The sequence below is a fragment of the Rhinatrema bivittatum genome, chromosome 4, assembly GCF_901001135.1.
Source record: "Rhinatrema bivittatum chromosome 4, aRhiBiv1.1, whole genome shotgun sequence".
In the NCBI taxonomy this organism is placed as follows: domain Eukaryota; kingdom Metazoa; phylum Chordata; class Amphibia; order Gymnophiona; family Rhinatrematidae; genus Rhinatrema; species Rhinatrema bivittatum.
Genome location: NC_042618.1, coordinates 161,963,897 through 161,984,163, shown reverse-complemented (window position 1 = coordinate 161,984,163; position 20,267 = coordinate 161,963,897). Strand labels below are relative to the sequence as shown.

The 20,267-nt window shown below is 43.6% G+C and overlaps 1 protein-coding gene across 1 annotated transcript in view; it reads right to left on the bottom strand.

Annotated features, from left to right (window-relative positions):
- Positions 1–163: 163 nt before the first annotated feature.
- Positions 164–20,267, bottom strand: part of RFNG (RFNG O-fucosylpeptide 3-beta-N-acetylglucosaminyltransferase) — a 43,795-nt gene continuing 23,691 nt past the window's right edge. The window contains exons 7-10 of the mRNA XM_029599049.1: positions 17,873–17,958; positions 12,014–12,173; positions 11,820–11,905; positions 164–3,059 (exon numbers count right to left, since the gene is read on the bottom strand). Coding sequence (XP_029454909.1) covers positions 2,993–3,059; positions 11,820–11,905; positions 12,014–12,173; positions 17,873–17,958 — 399 coding nt within the window. The 3' untranslated portion in view covers positions 164–2,992. The remainder of the gene's footprint in view (positions 3,060–11,819; positions 11,906–12,013; positions 12,174–17,872; positions 17,959–20,267) is intronic.

Below are 20,267 nucleotides of genomic sequence, written 5' to 3'. Positions count from 1 at the left end.
TCTTCACAATCCTTACTGCAGATCTGCCAAAGCTTTATTGTGTAGATAGAATAAATTAGTCAAGAGCCTTGAATCTCAGCTTTTACCCAACAACTAATTTTCAGACATACATTATTGGGATTTTAGTGATTTTTTTTTTCCAGGCAAGAACACAACACATAAGTGAACATGAAAGATGTCATTTATTTAAAAAGATTACAAGTGAAATACCATCAAAATCTTAGTTTGGTTTTTTTTTTTTTTCAAAATATAGGTACCTTGTTGTTGACTCATCTGTAATCTGTCTTTGTTACTTTTTTATTTCTGATTTCCCAATATCCTCCTAGCAAAAGTACTTTAGGAGTTATTTCCTCTTTATCCTGTCTCCTCGTGTTTCCTCTCACAAGTGTTTTTGCTTAAAAGTGATTGCTCAGTGTTTGAGCAATGCATGTACTAGTTTCCAGAGATTCTGCCCCTTTCCTAATCCTGTTTAAAAATTATCACTTTCTCCCACTTGACTGAAAAGCCAGGATTAGAAGCAGAAGTTCTTGTACACAGTCCCTGACATCCATGCTGATATCACAGGAAGCTGCACTTTGGGACAGATCTTGGTACTGGCACAGACGACAACAACATGGCGGTAAAAACGCTAATCCTAGGGTTTAGAAACAAGTTAACTTTAAAAAGGTATGGAGCACAATCTGTAAAATCTGTTCGTACAACACTTTTGTAAATCTGGAGCCTGAAGCTAGCTGCAGTATCCCTCCCCTCAGTATTAACTGCCTCTTCTCATTCATCTTGGAGATGGCTGCATCCCTCTGGATCTCCCCCAATGGACAGTTGTCTCCTTGTGAGAGATACAACACCATGCTCAGGCTGCTGCGATAAGGCTATCCTAGAGGAGTGTGGTTGGGGAATGTGTCACCCAGAGGCAGACTAAAATCTTCTAGGATCCCCAGGCACCAGGGCCTTAGAGGCCCTTAGCATACTGTGCCTATTGGGTAATCTGGCACAGATGGCACCGGAGGTTAGGTAGCACTATATATAAACAGTCTGTGACAGAATGCCTCTTGCACCCTGTGCTGGACCATGTCAAATTCCTGGAAATGAAACACAGCCAGGCAATTACAGCAAAACACACTGCATTTATTTTCTTCCAACTCCTGTTCCTTCACAAGCCTTGATGCAGTTTCATTCCCTGCCAGTGTGGATCTTTCAAACATTTGCAGCAGGCATCTCCTGCCCTATCTAAATGGCTAACATTAGCAGTAGACTCACCCATTCTGCATCTATGGACATTTTCTCATATGTAGGGTAACCCTGTTTATTTGGGCCACACCTAGTCTGACAGCTGTCTCTCCCCACACCCTTTTCCATCTCAGGTCTGTGTACTAGACTGCTTCTGTTTCCCTTAAGTAAGCCTTTGATTGGCTTCACCTGCCTCCGATAATTACTACTACTATTCCCTATTGTCAGTCCCTGCTTGGCTTTAGGCTATTGTTTCCCAGAACTACCACTGCCAGAAGCCTGCTATCTTTCTCACTTTCATTTTCTTGGTTAAAAGCAGTGATTCCCAACTCTGTCCTTGAGGATCCAGCCAATCCACTTTTCAGGATATCCCCAAGGAATATGCATGAGAAAGATTTGCATACACTGCCTCTACTGTATGCAACCATATCTCATACATAATCATTGTGGTTATCCTTAAAAGCCCACTGGCTGGAGGCTCCCCAGGACAGGTTGGGATCAATGGGCTCAGGGCTAACCTGTCTTCTTTCCCACAGCGCCCTCTACAGTAGTATTTTCTAACTTGCTCGGAGAGGCAGACCCAGCTGGGCAGGTTTTCAGGATTGCCACTGTATGCAAACCTCTCTCATGCATATTCATTACAGATATCCTGAAAACCAGACCAGCTAGGTGTGCTGACATGAAAGGGTTGGGAAACCTTCCCCTCCAGTTCCAACTGACCCACCTGCTACGAATCCTGAGGCTGTTTTGTGAGAGGTGCCTGCCTCATCACAGTATTATTATTCATCATTTTATCACCAATATACAAGTCAACTATTCAGAATTATTTAGAATGAGATTTGGAAAAAGGGAAAGTTAAGGGCAACAAGGTCAATTCTTTGGACAAATAAGGTGTTACCCTCATGAATAGGAAGTTAATTGTCCTCACATATCTGCCTGTAGCCAGAAAAACCCACAAACTTTTCCAGTAAATGCTCATATGACTAGCATATCCCAATAACTTGCCCTACACTATTCTCCTGTGATCAGCATATCCCATAACTGCCCCTGTGAATGCTCCTTTATACAAGTCTCGGTAATTGCTTTAAAATGCTCATACGACCAGAACGATGCAGTCATGAGGCCTGTACAAGCCGGCCTGTGACCAGTGTATTTTAGTAACAGACCCCCCACAGTACACAACTGTGACCTGCATATCCTGGTAACTGGTCCCAGACAACATTTCTGTGACCAGCATATCCCAGTAGCTGGCCCCACAAACATATCTGTGCCCTCCATATCCCGGCAACTGCCCCCACAGTACAAGCCTGTGACCACTGCATCTTTTAACTGTCCCAAAAAATAATCCTTTGGCAAGGCTGAATGTAATCTCTCTCCTGTGAATATGTAAAATGAATCTTGGAATCTGCCTGCATGATCAGACATGAGAGCTTGCCCAAACTTTACCAGCCTGGAATCACGGGCCAACTATATTCCAATACAGGATGGGAGAACAATGATGAGGATTTCCACTCAGCACAAAACCAAATCCTGCTTTCACCTTCACCAGAGATTTAACAGCACCCATGACTTTTACTGTACCAGAGGGCAAGTGCTCAACTAGCCACACTTGTCCAGCAGCGCAATTAACCTTCATCAGTCTATACGGCCAGACTGAACTCAGAGAAGGAATATTCTCTTAAGCTTTGCTATGCAAAGATGAATTCTTCCTTTCTTGCAGTCTCTGAACTTCTCCAAAATATCAATACAGATCAAGGATCAGAGGTCAAAGTTTCTTTTTGACAGGACACCAAGCAGTGTCAGGGTAGAGAAGGCAATGCACAGATCTGAAGCTGTGAAACAAGAAGGAATAAGACAATCAGTCTGAGAGAAGTTTTTTTTCCTTCCAACATGTCATTAAAGTGTCAGTCATACAATTCACTGATTGCTGTTAAATTATTCAAGTAAGAATGATACATTTTTCCTGAAAATAGCTTTTACAAGCAAAAGTAATCCATTCAAAGTTCTGGGGTTCTGCCATTTTTGCAGTTACTGGAGATAAAATGAAAAGTAGTGCAGCAAAATGCAGAAGCTCCTGGGTTTTCTGTCTCTGCCTCTCAGGTCCTGACTAAATCAGATCCACAACTCACTATTAAAATTTAGTTGGGTTCTCTCTTCTGTTAGTATTTACTGGAGCTGTTTTGCTGTATTAACAATAGAAATAATATATGTATAAGCCAAATAAAATAGAAAATTCCTCTCTAGTCTCTCAATACTAAGGACTGATGAGTGTCCTGCTCAGGACTGGCAGGGAGTCCAATAGACTGGAGCAGCGGACTTTCTGCCAGTCTCTCTCTCTTTCAACTGTATTTGTCAATTTGAGCACTTCCTCTGCTATCTCAGGATAATTGTAAACAGAGAGTAGTACACATTCACCACATCTTTTGTAGTTTTCATAAATACTGATAAGAAAATCTTTTGCTTTTCTTTCAACTGACCAAGAGCATATGAAAGCTACAAAGCTATTAACATATAGTTACATGTTTCATAACAAATTGAAGGTTTAACAAAGTGTGTATTTATTTGCAGGCCAATATTCAAAAAAGCTGAGTTCCTAAATTTAGGCACCTAAGTTAGGGACCTATTTTCAACTGAAAATTCACATACATTTAGGCTCTGCTATTCATTTGCCTAGAAAATAAAGCATCTAACTTTGTTGCCTCACCTTAACTACATCCCCAATCCTATATTTTGTAGGCTCCTACACTTAGGCATTCAGTCCTAGTAAATTTTCAAAAGGGTCAATTTAGTAGCTTAACTCCCAAAGTTAGGCTCCTAAACCTGTCAAAATCAGTTTCATAGAAACTATATCTCTACAGTATATATGTGTATGTGTGTATATATCAGCAGAAAAAGAAGGGTGGGATTGTCCTGACTATTGTTGGAGTTAAAATAAAGGAAAATTCCTGTTCTATTACATTCCTTGCCAGACTGTGCTGTTGCAGTGTTCCTCAGCAGTGCCCCAAGGATGGGACTAAGGGCAGCCTGAAAAACTCTTCTTCCGAAGATTGCCTCTGCCAGGCACATTTGTCTACTTTGTAGTTTCTCATGAAGGCATACATTACAGTCCATATTTGCTGGTTTTCCCTGCGTAAGCATGAGGTTTCCTACACATGGAGGGTAGACACTGTTTCAGAGGAATGTGCTGTTATAAAAAAAAAATTAGGAGGCATCCTGTGAGCTTTATTATATGCTTCAGTGATATCTATCTGACTACAGGAGTATTGGATACTGGTATTCCTTTCTTACCAGCCCCAAATAAAGCATTCAAACTATTTTTCCATCTTTTTGAAGACTTGTACCTTTTTCCAAGCAGCATACAACTTCTTTTCTGGACACAGGATAAGAGGGCCTATATCTCGATTTATGTGAAGAGCACAGTTCACTTTGGGGGGGGGGGGGGAAAAACCCAGAACAATCCTAATATAACCTTGTTGTGGGAATAGGTTTATTGTACATTTGTTTTCTCTGTGTACCTTCAGAAGGTGACAGCCTCTCTCTCATAAACATAAGAGATTTACAAAAAGCAAGCAATTCAGATTTCTGGTTTTTCCCAGCAGTTCTAGAACCTTCCTTAGTTAGTCGCTCCTGTTAGGATTCTTAGCTGCTTGCTTTCGGACTCCATACTTCCTGCTTCCTCCCAGTCTGTTTTAAACTGTAGAATTCCTCCAATGAGTCAGCAGGTTTCTGTTTAAGCTGGAATAGGGTGACTTTCTGGAATATTACCCTTCCCCACCCCCCAATTCTGTTCCCCCTTCTCTAGTCCTCCTCCTCTTCTCAAGTGTTTAAAAAAAAAACCAACCCAAAAGAAACAAAATAAAACAGGCAACAGTTTAGCCCTTCTTTCTGCATGTTTTTTTGGGGTGGCCATAAAGTTTAAAAATAAAAAAAGAGAGGAGGAAACAGGGAGAGAGAGTCAGCAGAATACCTGTGCAACTACCGGAGCCTTGATTGAGGCATTTTAATGGCAGCTTGGTAAGTGGAGATAAATTACTTCTTCAGCCCAGGGCTGTTTTTCAAGCAGTGAGATACGAATGATGGCGTCTCTCAAAGAGCACCTGAAGAAGCCTACCTTGTGCACAAGCTGTGGCTCATGGCGGTAGTTGGTAGGAGGCGGCAGGGAAGATGGTCCAGCCTATTCCCAAGGGAATGCTTGATGCTGCAGCGGCAGCCATATTAGATCCACGGGTGGTATAGTCTGATGCAGGGCTATCATTTTTAGTTCCCGCAGGGCAGGAGGCTGACAAATTCCTCTAGAGCTGTGTTTATTTCTTCCTTTAAAAGGCCAACCTTCTCCTTTCCTTGCAATGGTTCCTTCTTCTTCTTAGGCCTCAGTTTTGGTGGAGCTCTTGAAACGTATTTATATATCAGGCATTTTGTATGGGTCAGAGCTGTGTTCGGGCCCTGTAGTAGTTCCTTCTTCCCAAGATGCTAGAACTGGGGGAAAGGGAAAGAAGAGAATCAGGGGAGAAGAGGAGGAGAATGGGAGATGAGAAGTCCTCTAAGACAGACACTTCTCTCTTGATCCTTAGGGTCTTAAAATGGAGTGACAGTGAAGGTGATTTAGAGGAAGAAACATACCTTCTCCCCTCCCTTTGTGAGGAAAATGGTTCTTCTATGGTGAACCTTCATCACAGAGATAAACTATATAGCCTGATTTCTAATTTCTTACAGATTCTTAATTTTGCGGAGGAAAAGGTGGAGGAGGGCCCTAAGATGTCAGAGGACCCCATTATGACTAGCTTAAAGGAGCTGTCCAAATCCTCTCTTTTACACAGAACTGTTAAGGATCTGATTAATTTAGAATGGGAGATGCTGGAGGCCAATTTTAAGGGTGGTCAGGCATTAGTAAGGCTGGTACCCAGGAGAGGAAAGAGTTTAGGTTTCTAAAGTAGATGCACTGCTGTATACTGTCACCAAGTGGACTATTATCCCTGTAGAGGGGGGCACAGCTCTTAATGCTGCAGAGAACGATAGACTGTACTTAAGCAGGCCTTCGAGGCAGCGAGAATGATTCTGCAGATGGTTGTGTGCTGTAGTGTGGCAAGAGCAGTGCTGTGCTTGTCACAGCAAGCTCAGGAAAGCTCATTAGAGGGTTCTGGCATGTCCTTGGAGGAAGTGACTCAGATGGAGCCAAAAGCAGCCTTTTTGACTAATGCTTCCTTTAATTTGATCTGTGGAACACAGTCTCTGTTGTAGTGGCATGGTATTTACTATGGCTTCATAACTGGTCTGCAGGTTCGATTTCTAAGAGTAATCTGACCAAGCTTACTTTTAAGGAGAAGTTATTGTTTGGCAGAGACCTCAAAAAAATGACTAAGGTGTGGGACTGCTGGAGGAAAATTCATAAGAGACATTGTGGTAGACTCCTCCTAGGAACTGCTTTCATGACAAGAAGCTGTTTAGGAGGTCAGAAGGCCAAACCCTATAATAGGTTCCAGTCCTCCTTATAAAGAGGACTAAATGATGGAGGGTATGGGGGTGCTGGTACCTTCTGGAATTCCCACAAAAGCTGTTGGGATCCAGGCTCTGGAGCTGAGAATAGGTATTTGATTGACAAATTTCTTCTGGAGGTGGATCCAAATCACTTCAGACCAGTGGATTTTGGAGATTGTTCGAGATGGCTATTTCTTGCAGTTTTTCTACAACAGATGCTTTTATGGTTTCCTTTTGTCATTCTGTGCAAAGGAAAGTGGCATTTCTGGAGACGCTTGATTGCCTTCAGAACAGGAGCAGTAGTTTGGCTCCCAAATGATTAATAAGGTCAAGGCCAGTATTCAAATTACTTTGTAGTTCCCAAAAAAAGAGGGATACTTTCATCCCATTCTAGAATTGAAAGGAGTCAACGAGTGCCTGAGGGTGCCTCATTTCAAGATGGAAACTTTAAAGTCATTCATTTTAGCAGTGAGGCAAGGGGAATTCCTGATGACATTGACTTTATAGAGGCAAATCTCCATATTACCATAAGGAAGGAACATTAGATGTTTCTTTGATTTGTGGTGTTAAGACAATCAGTTTCAGGTGCTGCCTTTCGGTTTAGCCATTGCTCAAAGGAGCTTCTCTAAAGCGATGGTAACGGTGGTGGCAAATTCAGAACAGTTTCTGCAGGAGCTGGATTGGGCCATAAACTTTACAAAGAGCAGGTTGTGGCCCTCCCAGTGCCTGGAGTATGTGGGAGTTCGTGTTGACATGAGGAGATGGTTGTAGATGCAAAGGATTCTGAAGTGTCAAAGTTAGACACAGATTTTGTTATCTACCAGGAGGGCCAATAGTGTGGAGTTACCTTCAACTATTGGATTCCATGGTGGCGGCAGCTTTGGTTCCCTGGGTGAGGGTGCACATCCTGATGGAAGGACAGGGGTTTTACTGTTCAGATGGGATCTTCATTCTCAGATTATACCTTAAGGCTTTCAGTTCCAGAGCAGGCAAGATTCAGCCTACATTGGTGGCTGGCTACTGAAAACCTGGAGAATGGGGGAGATTTGGAGTCTTCCTCTGGGATAACTGTAATGATGGAAGTCAGTCTACTAGGCTGGGAAACTCAACGCCAGAGCCTAGAGGTTCAGGGAACTTAGATGATGGAGGAGGCTCAATGGACAATCAACTGTTTAGAGATCAAAGTGATAAGGTTGGCATCCTTCCAGTTTGCAGATCTTTTCCAAGGCCAATTTTATTGAACAATGCAACAGTGGTAGCATATGTAAACCACCAAAGGGATACCAAGGGTGCTTTCAACTGAAGCAATTCCCCTTTTTGAAAGGGCACAGAAGCATGTAAAGTTAATCTCAGTGTTGCACATAACAGGTGTAAAAAATGTTCAAGTGGATTTCCTCAGCTGCAACACATTGAACTCTGCAAAGTGGGCTCTGTCACAAACGGATAGTGATATTTATTTATTTAGATTTTTATTCTGCTTTTCGCAATTTTTTCAGCGCTTCAAAGTGGATTACATTCAGGTACTGTAGGTAGTCCATTGGGGAGAACCAGTGTTGAACTTGATGGCATCCAATGACGCATCGGTGGAAAGGTTTTTCAGCAGAAGAAAGAGGCTCATTAGGTTTGAATGTGTTGGTTCAGACCTGGCTCCTGGAGGGTCTGCTGTATGTGTTCCATCCATGGCCTCCTGTGAGCAGACATTGAGGTCTTGTGATTCTGGTAGCTCCCGATTAGCCATGGTATTCTTAGTATGCGGATCTAGTCAAGTTGTTGGATGGGAGTCCATTACCTCAGAACAAAGATTTGTTTCAGGGTCCAATAGTGCACAAAGATCCAGCTCAATTTTGTCTTAAGGCTTGGCCCTTGAGAGGTCTCATTTAATAAAGAAAGGATATTGTCGGGAAGTGATACAAACTCTCTTGTACTCTAAGAAGAGTTCTACTTCTTTGGCCATGTCAGAGTCTTGCAGGTTTATGAAGGTTGGTGTGCTGATCAGGGGAAGGCAGGAAAACTTCATTGCCACGTGTCTTGCAATTTTTGCAAGAAGGCCTAAATAAAGATTTGACTCTGAATTCTTTGAAGGTACAGGTAGTAGCAATTGTATGTTTTAGGGGTCAGGTTTCCAGCATTAGAAACGTAAACTGTATGTAGTTTACACTTCGAGCACAGCTTTAACAAGACGCTGTGCTGGACTTTGCCGGGAGTGGGTACGTATGGACCCCACTCCTGGAAGGCTTTTTAGGGTTTGGGGAGATCGTGAGAGGATCCAGAGAAGGGCGGGGAGTGGCAGCCATTTTATATAGATGGTGGGGGGTGGCGGTGGGAGGGCTTGGCAGCAGCTATTCAAATCCAGCCAGGGGGGAGGAGGGAGGGTCAGCAGCGACACAGGTTTATTTTGACAATGTAGGCAGCCACTATGGCCTCTTTGCAATTTGGTGATGGGGGTTGGGAAGAAATCGGGCCACAAGGCCCTGTACTTCATATGTATATATTTTTTTAATTTCCTGCCACTCAAGGCCAGATAACTTAAAAATCTAACTGGATACATTCAAATATAGCCAGTTAGGTTTCTTTTGTAATCCAGCTACATGTAGTCAGTTAACTTAAGCAAGTATATTCAGATGGACATTTATCCAGCTGAATATATGGAACAAGTTATCCAGCTGTCTTTAGACAGATAACTTCTCAACTAAATGGCCTATTGAATATTGGCCTTCCTCTGTTCAACTAGGCAAATTTCTGAATTACCAGTGGTTTCTAGCAGGGAGCCCTTTTTGATATTTTCAAACAATATGGAGAAAATGTTACCTTTTTAATTTTCTTTCAAAACGTTTTGCTTTACCAGTCCAGCGAGTTCATCCTTACATTTATTTGCAAAGCATTACAGATTGGATGTGCTTGCTAAAAAGGACTCAGCTTATGGGGCTGGGGTTCTCAAAGCAGTCCTTATTTCCTCCCTCCCTCGTTAGTGGGGCTTTTGTACTACCCACCTATATAGACTCACTGAACTGGGGCAGCAGGATGAAGTGGAAGGAGACATTTTTTACCTGTTAATTTTCTCTCCATCGGTTCTGCTACATCAGTCCAGGACCCTTCTGAGTTGGGCCTTTCGTGTATATTTCTGTCATATACATGTATATATACTACAAGAGGGCAGGTTTGTCAAACTATGGCTTTTTTCTATCCTATATTTCTGCCTCTTGTTAGTCTGTCTTTTTTATTTCACTTTTTTTGGGGCAGGTTGTTCCAAGTAAAAGGATTTTCTCTCCAAATGTTTGCTGTTAATCAATCTGACTGATAAAGTTTGTTTTAGTGCTTTATCAAGGGAATGCTGGTTTCTCAGTGCTGCACCACTTCTATATAGTGGCGATGATGTCATGGAGGAAAACCATGTGCTCTGCCTCCATCTGCTGGTAGGGGGACACAACCCATATTAGACCACCGGTAAGGGATCTTCTTTTCTTCCAAAGTTTGTTTCAACCTTCTATCTTAGTCAGATGGTGTGTCTTCCTTCCTTCCTTCAATAGAGAATCAAGGAGTACTCTCAACTTCACTGTTTAGACGTAAGGAGAATTCTCATCTGATACTTGAAAGTCACAAATAGTTTCAGAAAGTCCGATCGTCTATTTGTTTTATTTGGAGGGCAAAGGAAAGGTGATGTTGCTTCTAAGACCACTCTAGCACATTGGATAAGGATGTCATTAGAGCAGCCTACACAGTTAAGGGACTAGAAGTGAGGCAGCTTCTTGGGTGGAAGTGAGACTGGTTTCACTGATGGAAATTTGTAAAGTGGTGACCTGGTCATCTTTACATACCTTCTCCAAGCATTATCGGCTGGAGAACAGGCATCTTTTGGCTCTGAGGTTTTGAGAGCGGGTTTGGCAGTATCTCGCCCACTTGAGAAATAGCTTTGGTATATCTTATGCATCTGGACCACTCTGGCTGGCGGAAGAGGAAGGAGACATTTGTTCTTACTTGATAATTTCCTTTACTTAAATCTAGCCAGACAAATCCAGAACCCTTTCTATTCTGCCAAATAGGATTATCTGCTAGTGTATATTTCAGGATAAACAAAGGCTGGTAGCATTACCCTTACTCAGTAGTAAATCTTGGAAAAAAAAAACCATTTTCATTCTGTTATGAAATGTGTTAATTTCTGGTTATTCATTTAAAAGCTCTCCTGGAACCTCCTGGTCTGGAAGGGAAGGACAGTTGGAGAATTTCTTAGCTTTTTCAGAGTATACTGGCAGGCTGAGGTCAGCACAGGAGCCTATAAGGAATGACATCAGCAAGCCTGTTAGTCTCTTGACTGCTAATTGGTGGGCATAACCCATGCTTCTGGACGGCTCTGGCTGGATTCAAGGAAAAGAAATTATCAGGTAAGAACAATTTTCTCCTTAACCATGCACAAATCTCTCATAAAACCTACTCAAGTTTGACAGGATCAGGCCCATTGTGTCTCATCCCTCTTTTTCAGTAGTCCTCTCACCTGTTTACTCTAGGGATCTCAGACTCACCAGCTTCTCGCTAGTAGTCCATGATCTGCCTTTCAACTGTGCTCTAGGTTCTGCTGGAACTCATGTTGAAAACTTACAAGGGGTTTTAGTCTCTCTTTTCCTTCCTCTACACATTATTTATCAAATCAGTGGGGGGAATGAAAGGGTGAAACATGTGCAGGGTGGATGGAACCTTTCAGAAGTGCATCCGCTGCCATCAGCGCTTACTAGCGCTCCTCTGCAGGAAAGATTTTGTAACAAAACTATGCAGATGATTCTATTCTCTACTCTTCCCCCTTACCAGAAGCACCTCCACAGTACGTAGATAAAGGAATGCACCATTGTTAAAAAATGCAGGTACATTCACTCACATACTCATAATTAGAAAGTGCATTTCTGTGGGTAAAATATAGTTTTACCTATAGAAATGTTTTTATTATCCTCTTTATGTATACCTGACCATGTCTTCTTCCTCCTAATGCCTCAGAGCTTCCTGGGCCAGCAAAAACAGGGATATAGGAAATAATCTTCCAAAAGTCAGAGGCAGATTCTTACCTTTAAACCAGGAAGAGGTTTATAAATAAAATATTTAATTTGGCCAGCAGAAGCAATACTACCTACCGCGTAGGATCTTGTTGGAGACTGAAGATTCCTCCAACGTTCACAACGTTATGCTGATTCCCCGGACCTCCATAACTCAAAGTGACCTGAAACCAGAAATAAGTCCTTTGGAAACCATACAAGGAGGCAGAAGGGGAAGAGAGGGATTGAGGGAAAAGGAAAGTTGCAGTCAGAAGTGGGTGAGTCCGTGTTACCTGTTTGAGGACAGACTGAAGTCTCTGCAAGTTCTCTAGGTGGGAGTGGAATAGTGATGTGTGCAGTAGCTTGGCCTCCAGTAGCCCCTCAATAATGTAACCAATGGTACAATCGTCAGGGAGACGCATCCTTTCAGCAGTGCTTATAAAGTTCCCCATGCTGCAAACCAGGCAAATGAAATCTGAGGATTCAACACTTCCGCAGCCATATGCAATCCAATTTTCTTTACATATAGTGCCTTTCATAAAAATGTGTTTCACTAAGCTTTATAAGCACTGTGGGAAATAACACAAAGTAGCAAATGGGAGAGGCAAAATACAAGCCATAGTTATGGACTAGCAATGAAAAGAATAACGACAATGAAGAAAAAAATCCCACAGGAATAAAACTACTGTACTAACAGCAACATAAACAATTTTATTTCATTGTGTTTTACAAATTGTCAAAAGAAATGTAACAAAAGTGATAAAAATGATTAAAATGACAGAGAAACCCAGAGCTCTAAAATAACCCAACACACCTACACCAGGGAATAATTAAAAAAAAATATATATATATATATTTTATTTTTTTTTTCTTAAAAAAAAACACACACAACACAGAAGATAAAAATCAAAGGAGACACAAGACCTTTGATAACAAGCTCTAATGAGTCCCCCCTTGGGTTATTTTTTTTTTTTTAAAGCATTTTTTTAATTCAAATTACCATCAAGCTTACAATACAAATTTCTACAATCTTAACCATTCTTCCCCCATTTTTACTCTGCTCAACTCCCCAAACAGCCCATTAAGAATATATGCCCTTGAAAGGAAACAGAGAGGTCCGTATTCAAAAGCATTTAGCCAGATAATGCAGACAGTTATCAGCTAAATGAAGATTTGTGCACCTATCCAGCTAAATTCTAGCCAGATGATAAGCTTAGCCGGCTGGAATTTAGCTGGATAAGTTAGGGATGTTCCAGGGATGTAAATGGGAGTTCAAATGTTAGGCATCTGGGACATTTCCAGCCCTGGCATAAGGGATATCCAGAAGCATAGCAGAAGATGAGGGCAAAAATAGTAAGATGGAGCCAGGTTGACGGTGCAGTTGAAGAGAAAGACTAGTGGCATGAAATGACAAAGATATGGGGAGGAAATTTTTTAACATTTATTTATCAAGGTAAACTGTGAGTTACCCTTGTAAAATGGCTTTGTTAAAAATTGTCCTCCCCAGTCAAGAGTATACAAGGTCCTCCACAGCACTTACTGGGAAGAATGTGATCTTGAAACTGTGTCTAGGATGGGGAAGGAAAACAACGCATACATGGCATTTTGAAAAGTATGTGCACAGTGGTGGAGCAATGATCACTTGGACCCTGGTGCAAGTTTTCATTTTGGGCATTCTGATAAAAGCACACACTCTCCCCCTCCACACACACAGTCCTCTTAACCTTCTGCCTTTATCCTTCTCCCTGCCAACCAGTGAGAGAACAGGATTGAATGGACAATTTTCTTAGTGGAAGGGAGTGGACAGTGGAGTGCCTCAGGGATCTGTATTGGGACCCTTACTTTTCAATATATTTATAAATGATCTGGAAAAGAAATACAAAGAGCGAGGTAATCAAATTTGCAGATGATACAAAATTGTTCAGAGTAGTTAAATCACAAGCAGATTGTGATAAATTGCAGGAAGATCTTGTGAGACTGGAAAATTGGGCATCGAAATGGCAGATGAAATTTAATGTGGATAAGTGCAAGGTGATGCATATAGGGAAAAATAACCCATGCTATAATTACACAATGTTAGGTTCCATATTAGGTGCTACAACCCAAGAAGGAGATCTAGGCGTCATTGTGGATAACACATTGAAATCGTCAGTTCAGTGTGCTGTGGCAGTCAAAAAAGCAACAGAATGTTGGGAATTATTAGGAAGGGAATGGTGAATAAAACGGAAAATGTCATAATGCCTCTGTATCGCTCCATGGTGAGACCGCACCTTGAATACTGTGTACAATTCTGGTCGCCACATCTCAAAAAAGATATAATTGCGATGGAGAAGGTACAGAGAAGAGTGACTAAAATGATAAGAGGAATGGAAGAGCTCCCCTATGGGGAAAGACTAAAGAGGTTAGGACTTTTCAGCTTGGAGAAGAGACGGCTGAGGGGGGATATGATAGAGGTGTTTAAAATCATGATAGGTCTAGAATGGGTAGATGTGAATCGGTTATTTAGTCTTTCAGATAATAGAAAGACTTAGGGGGCACTCCATGAAGTTAGCATGTGGCACATTTAAAACTAATCGGAGAAAGTTCTTCTTCACTCAACGCACAATTAAACTCTGGAATTTGTTGCCAGAAGACATGGTTAGTTCAGTTAGTATAGCTGTGTTTAAAAAAGGATTGGATAAGCTCTTGGAGGAGAAGTCCATTACCTGCTATTAATTAAGTTGACTTAGAAAATAGCCACTGCTATTACTAGCAAGGGTACATGAAATAGACTTGGTTTTTGGGTGCTTACCAGGTTCCTGTGGTCTGGATTGGCCACTGTTAGAGGCAGGATGCTGGGCTTGATGGACCCTTGGTCTGACCCAGTATGGCATGTTCTTATGTTCCAACCAATCTGGCATCATCAGGGAAATTCCCTTGCTGAGATGATCCGCCTGTAACCACCAGTCCAACTGGGATCTCACCTCTAACAGGAAGAGCAGCTTCTCCGCATAGATCTTTGACTGTGGACTCCATTGGGAGAGCAACACACACTGAAGAGGGCGCGCATATGTGCCCTCGCCCAGGGAACCACTTCTAATGCGGCAGCCATCAACTGTAAGACCTGCAGATAAGACCATATGGTCAGGCAAACAGAGTTCCACAGGGATTGAACTCGCAGTATTAACACGTGGATTCGAGACTCTGGCAGAAATATTCTGGGCGCCATGGCTAGCCCAAAAGGCAAGGCCTGAAACTGGCAATGACAATCCAGAATAGCAAATCGGAGGAAGTGCTGATGCTCCTAATGGATGGGAATATGCAGATATGCCTCTGTCGGATCCAGAGACGTGAGGTATTCCCTGCTTGAACTGCCATTATGACAAAGTGCATCATTTCCACCCTGGGATGTGTGACTCGTAAATGTCAATTGGCACTCTTGAGATTCAGAACTGGCCGAAACAATCCTTCCTTGTCAGGCATGATAAAATAAATGGAACAATGGCCTGTATTTCTCTGCGATTTGGGAATAGGAATCAGCACGTTCAGGTTCATCAGCCATTGTAATGTCACTTTAGTTTCTACCTTCTTCTGAGGGGAGATGCATGGAAAGGCCACAAAGGCATCCAGAGGAATGTGAAGAAATTCTACATACCCATCCCAAATCACTTCGAGAACCCACTGATCCGAAGTAATCTGGACCCACCTGGGATAAAAACAGGACAGACGCCACACCTATCTCCTGAACAAACAGGTGAGCCAGCCAACCTTCACTGGGAAGACCGAGGAGCTCCATCTTCAGAGTCCATATTCTTTCGAGATCCTCGTGGGCGAAAGGACCAAGACCCGTGGAAGGGACTTCTGGGAAAAACCTCCCCTATAAGGCCAAAAACGCCAGAAGTCTCAAGAGTGACCACTCACCCGAAAAGATTGGGCAACAGGTTTCTTGTCCTCTGGCAAATCGAGAGACATGGGTCTCTCCCTATTTACTTGCTATTTTTTTTTCCAATTCATTGCCAAAGGCCAGCCCATGAAGGGCAGCTTGGTAAGACTGGACTTTGAAAAACAGTATCTGTTGACCAGTTGCTCAACCATAGCTACCGCCTGGCCGCAATAACCGAAGCCACTCCCCATGCAGCTATGTGAACCAAGTCAGCTATGAAGGAGGCCCCTGGTTCTACCATAGGTCCAAGATCAGACCTAGAGCCACCAGATTCTTGACAAAAATGCCGAGTAGCTCGAACTACCAAAGTGTAACCAGAAGCAATTTGCAAGTTCATTGTCACTGCCTCAAAGGCTTTGCTTTAGGATAGCCTTAATCCTCCTATCCTGAGCATTCTTCAGTGCCACACCACCCTCTCTACAGGGATGGTGGTATGTTTCATGATAGAACACACCAAGGTATCCACCCTAGGGAAATGCAACTGCTCTCTATGGATTCAAGGGGTATAAACCTGCCAAGACGCATCTTCCTTTAAAAAGACATCTCTGGCACACTCCATTTCAGATCAATCAACTCCTGGATTGTATCCAGGAGGAGAAAGAAACAAGAAACCTTGCCTTCTTCTGCATCCTCAAGGAGTCAGGCCCAGCCACTCAGAGAGTCTTCCAGACAGAGATTAAATCCGGCAACTCATCTTTATGAACGAAATGGAGAAGAGAATGATATGGCTCCAAAGCAGGGGGAATATCCCCCACCACTATCGTCATCATTGGTATCATTCTGATTCATCTGCGATTGAGCTTGATCAGGCCGCAGTGCACTGCCAATTAAAAAGACCGGGCCAGTAGAAACTTCTGCCATCCCTGGAACACATCAACCGAGGAAAAGGACGACGGGTCCATTCCAGGCCCCATAGGTCTGAACCTGACATCCTGAGAATTTGTAGCTCATGACGACTCCGCCCATAGATCAATCAAGGGAGGGGACACCCCTGTTGTGTCTCCCTCTATCCCACTCCCCTCAGACCAACGTGTTGGACCATTTCCGGAAATATCTGAAGGGGGTAAATCTCCCCGAGGATCCAGGCAGCACTGACAGCCTTAAAGAAAGCTCCGGCTGAGTGTCCCTGATGTGGCATGCATAATAAAGAGAAGCCTAAGCGCTTATCTTCGCTGAGGGTACCACAGTTGCAAGTGTGCAGAAAGGTAAAAGTTTGCGCGTAGATTATGTATGCATAAAACCCACACTCAAAATGGATGCACAAAAAACCGTGCGCTCAAGTATACGCGCCTAGGCTGCACATCCAACTAGGCGCCCAGTACTGACACCAAGAAAGACGCCTAAGCAGGATGCACAAGATGTGCGTTCAGAAGAAAGAACATCCAAATTGGACACACATGTGAGAACAGATGCACAAACGTGCCCACGGATGCACAAACAGGCCCGCATGCACGTGCTGACGGCCCACAGCACAAAATGCGCGAAAACACCTCGCAGCTTACCATGCACCCTTAAAGGGAGAAGCCTGCTATCAGGGCCTAACCAAAACGGCTGCTCAGCCTGCCATGCCTGCATTAACTCCTCTCCTCATGGAACCCCCCCGGAGAAGTGAGCGGGACAGCTGAATGCTGAGGTTGCAGACCCCTTTCTCCTGCTTATGGTCTTCTCTGTGCTGTTTTTCTTTTCTTTTTGACATAAGAAAAACGTTTACCTGGGCTCAGCCCTCCCTGGCTGAGAGCAGAAACCAGTCCCTGCTATGAGGGGAGAGAGCTAAAGTCTTCACTGCTGAGCTTCTCTTGGCCTGCAACTGTTAATCAAATTCTAGTTCCAAGGCACTCATGGCTACCAGACAGACACTCTACTGAGGGAGTAACAGCACAGTATCGCCTCAGGAGGCAAGTGGTGCTAGACATTTTGTCCTTCCGATACTCCTCTCCAACTTCTTTCTTCTTTTCTACTTCTTCCTTCTATTTTTTTGTTTTTTTTTTACTCAATAGCAATCCCCTGAAGGGAAATGAAGAGGTCTACCATCTGCTGGAGACAGAGAATACTAGCAGGTGGATGTCGGGACAGAAGTATCGAGGTGCATAACCCACTCATTGGGACTGACCTGCCCAAATGCTAAGAAATAGCAAATTTCAGGACCAGAATCTGAAATGAAAATGAAATCCCTTTAAAAAAACAAAACAAAAAAAAAAAACCTGTCCCCAGCTCCCCCACTCTCTCTTACCTTGCCCAAGGACTCATCTTCAGAGCCAGACCTCGACTGATACAAAATCCAGCTCCTCCAGTAGCAAACCAGAATTTCACTGAGGTCTGGAGAAGGAAATGCAGAGAGAGACAATGTGAGGGCAATTTTCAAAGACATTACCTGGGTAAACTGGCCTGTCTGAAAACTGCCCTCCCTCAGTCCAGCTAGAAGTACGTGAGGGGGGTTTCATAGCATGTGCACTTCTAGCTGAACTGAGGGGAGGCATAACCAGGGGCATGCATAGGGAGAGATGGGAAAGCAATGCTTAAAAATATTTTCAAATCTATGGAGAAATTACTACTTACCTGATAAATTCCTCTCTTCTAGTAAGTGCAAGGCATCCGGAGGAAAGCCAAGAAATTCTAGAACATACCCATCCAAAACCACTTCAAGAACCCATTGAGCCGAAGTAACATGGACCCAGCTGTGATGAAAAATGGGATAGGTGGCCACCTATTTCCTGCACCAACAGGTGAGCCCGCAAACCTTCATTGGGAAGACCAAGGAGCTCTACCGTCAGAGCCCATATCCTTTTGAGGTCCTTGGGGGAGGGGGCAAAAGAATTGAGACCTGCAGAAGGGATGGGACCTCTGGGAAGAACCTTACCTATAAGGCCGAAAACACTGATAGTCTCTAGAACGGCCACTCTCACCTGAAAAGACCAGGCAACAGGTTTCTTGTCCTCTGGCAATAGAGGGACCTGGATCTCTCCCCATTTACTTGCCATTTTTTTCCAATTCATTGCCAAACAAAAGCAAGCCCTTGAAGGGTAGCTGTAAGACTGGACTTTGAAATAGTATCAGCCGACCAGTTATACAGCCACAGCTGCTGCCTGGCTGCAATAACCGAAGCAGCTCCGCTGGCAGCTGTGTGAACCAAGTCACAGCCTACATCAGCCAAGAAGGTGGCCCCAGGTTCTACCAAAGGTCCAAGATTGGACATGGTGCTACCAGATTCTTGACTAAGACGTAAAATAGCCTGAGCTACCAAAGCTCAACAAGAAGCAATTTGTAAGTTCATTGTCCCTGCCTCAAAGGCTTGCTTTAGGATAGCCCCAATCCTTCTATCCTGAGCATCCTTCAGTGCCCAACCACCCTCTACCAGGATGGTGGTACGTTTTGTGATGGATCACACCAAGGCATCCACCTTAGGGAAATGCAACTTCTTTCTGTCCTGTGGATCCAAGGGGTATAAACCTGCCAAGTTGCATCCTTCTTTAAAGTCTTGCGTAGGGTGACCAAAATGGGATCTTTCTTCTGCATCCCCAAGGAGTCAGTCCCAGCCACTCCGAGGGTCTTCAAGTTCTGAGAGATCAAGCTCAGCAACTCATCTCTATAAAAGAAACAGAGAAAAGTTCTATATGGCTCCAAATCTGGGGAAATGTCCCCTTCCTCACCAGGAGAGCCACCACCATCATCATCGTTTTATCATCTTGATTCACCTGCATTTGATCTTTGTCAGACCACATTGTGCCATGGTGCTTGATTTGTGGCGACAGGCAGAGGAGCACTCGGAGTGCACAGACCTACTTTAGTAGGTATTGCTGATTCAGAAGACCTGCTCTGTAGAAATGTCTGCCATGCCTGGAAATATTCCACCCAGGAAAAGGAGGACAGGTCCATTCTTGGACCCATAGGTCCTGAGAGCTAGGGTCCCCTGACAACTCAACCTGTGGATCGATCAAGGGAGGGGACACCTCTGTTGTGTCATCCTTGGTCCCACTCCCCTCAGACTAAGGAGACAGACAATCGCAGGCAAAATCACAAGGAGGTAAATCTCCCCAAGCATCCAGGCAGCACTGACACAGGCTTAAAGAAAACTCCGGCTGAATGGCCTTGATGTGGCATGCAGTACCATGGGTATAAGCATGCAGACTAGTAAAGGCTCGCGCCAAGAGTACCTGCACATATACGTTACGCCCAAAATGGGCACACAAAAAATGTGCATCCAAGAACATGTGCCTAGGCTGCTCATTCAACTAGATGCCCAAATTGGGCATCCAGTACAGACACTAAGAAAAATGCCTAAGTTGGACGCACAAGATGTACGTCCAGAAGGAAGGATGCCCAAAAGGGATGCACAGGCAATAACAGATGCACAATTGCGCCACAGCCCACCACAAAAGACGCGCAAAATTACCTCACGGCCTACCACGCCCCAAAAAGGGAGAAGCCTGGAAGCGGGCCTAGCCAAACAGCTGCTCAACCTGCTGTGACTGCACTACCTCCTCACCTCACAGAACTCCCCAGAGACGTGAGACAGACAGCCGAACACTGAAGAAACAGACCCTTTCCCCTGGTTTCTTACTTCTTTTCGCTGTTTTGTTTTAAAGTAAAAAATGTTTACTTGAGCTCAGCCTTCCCTGAACGGGTCC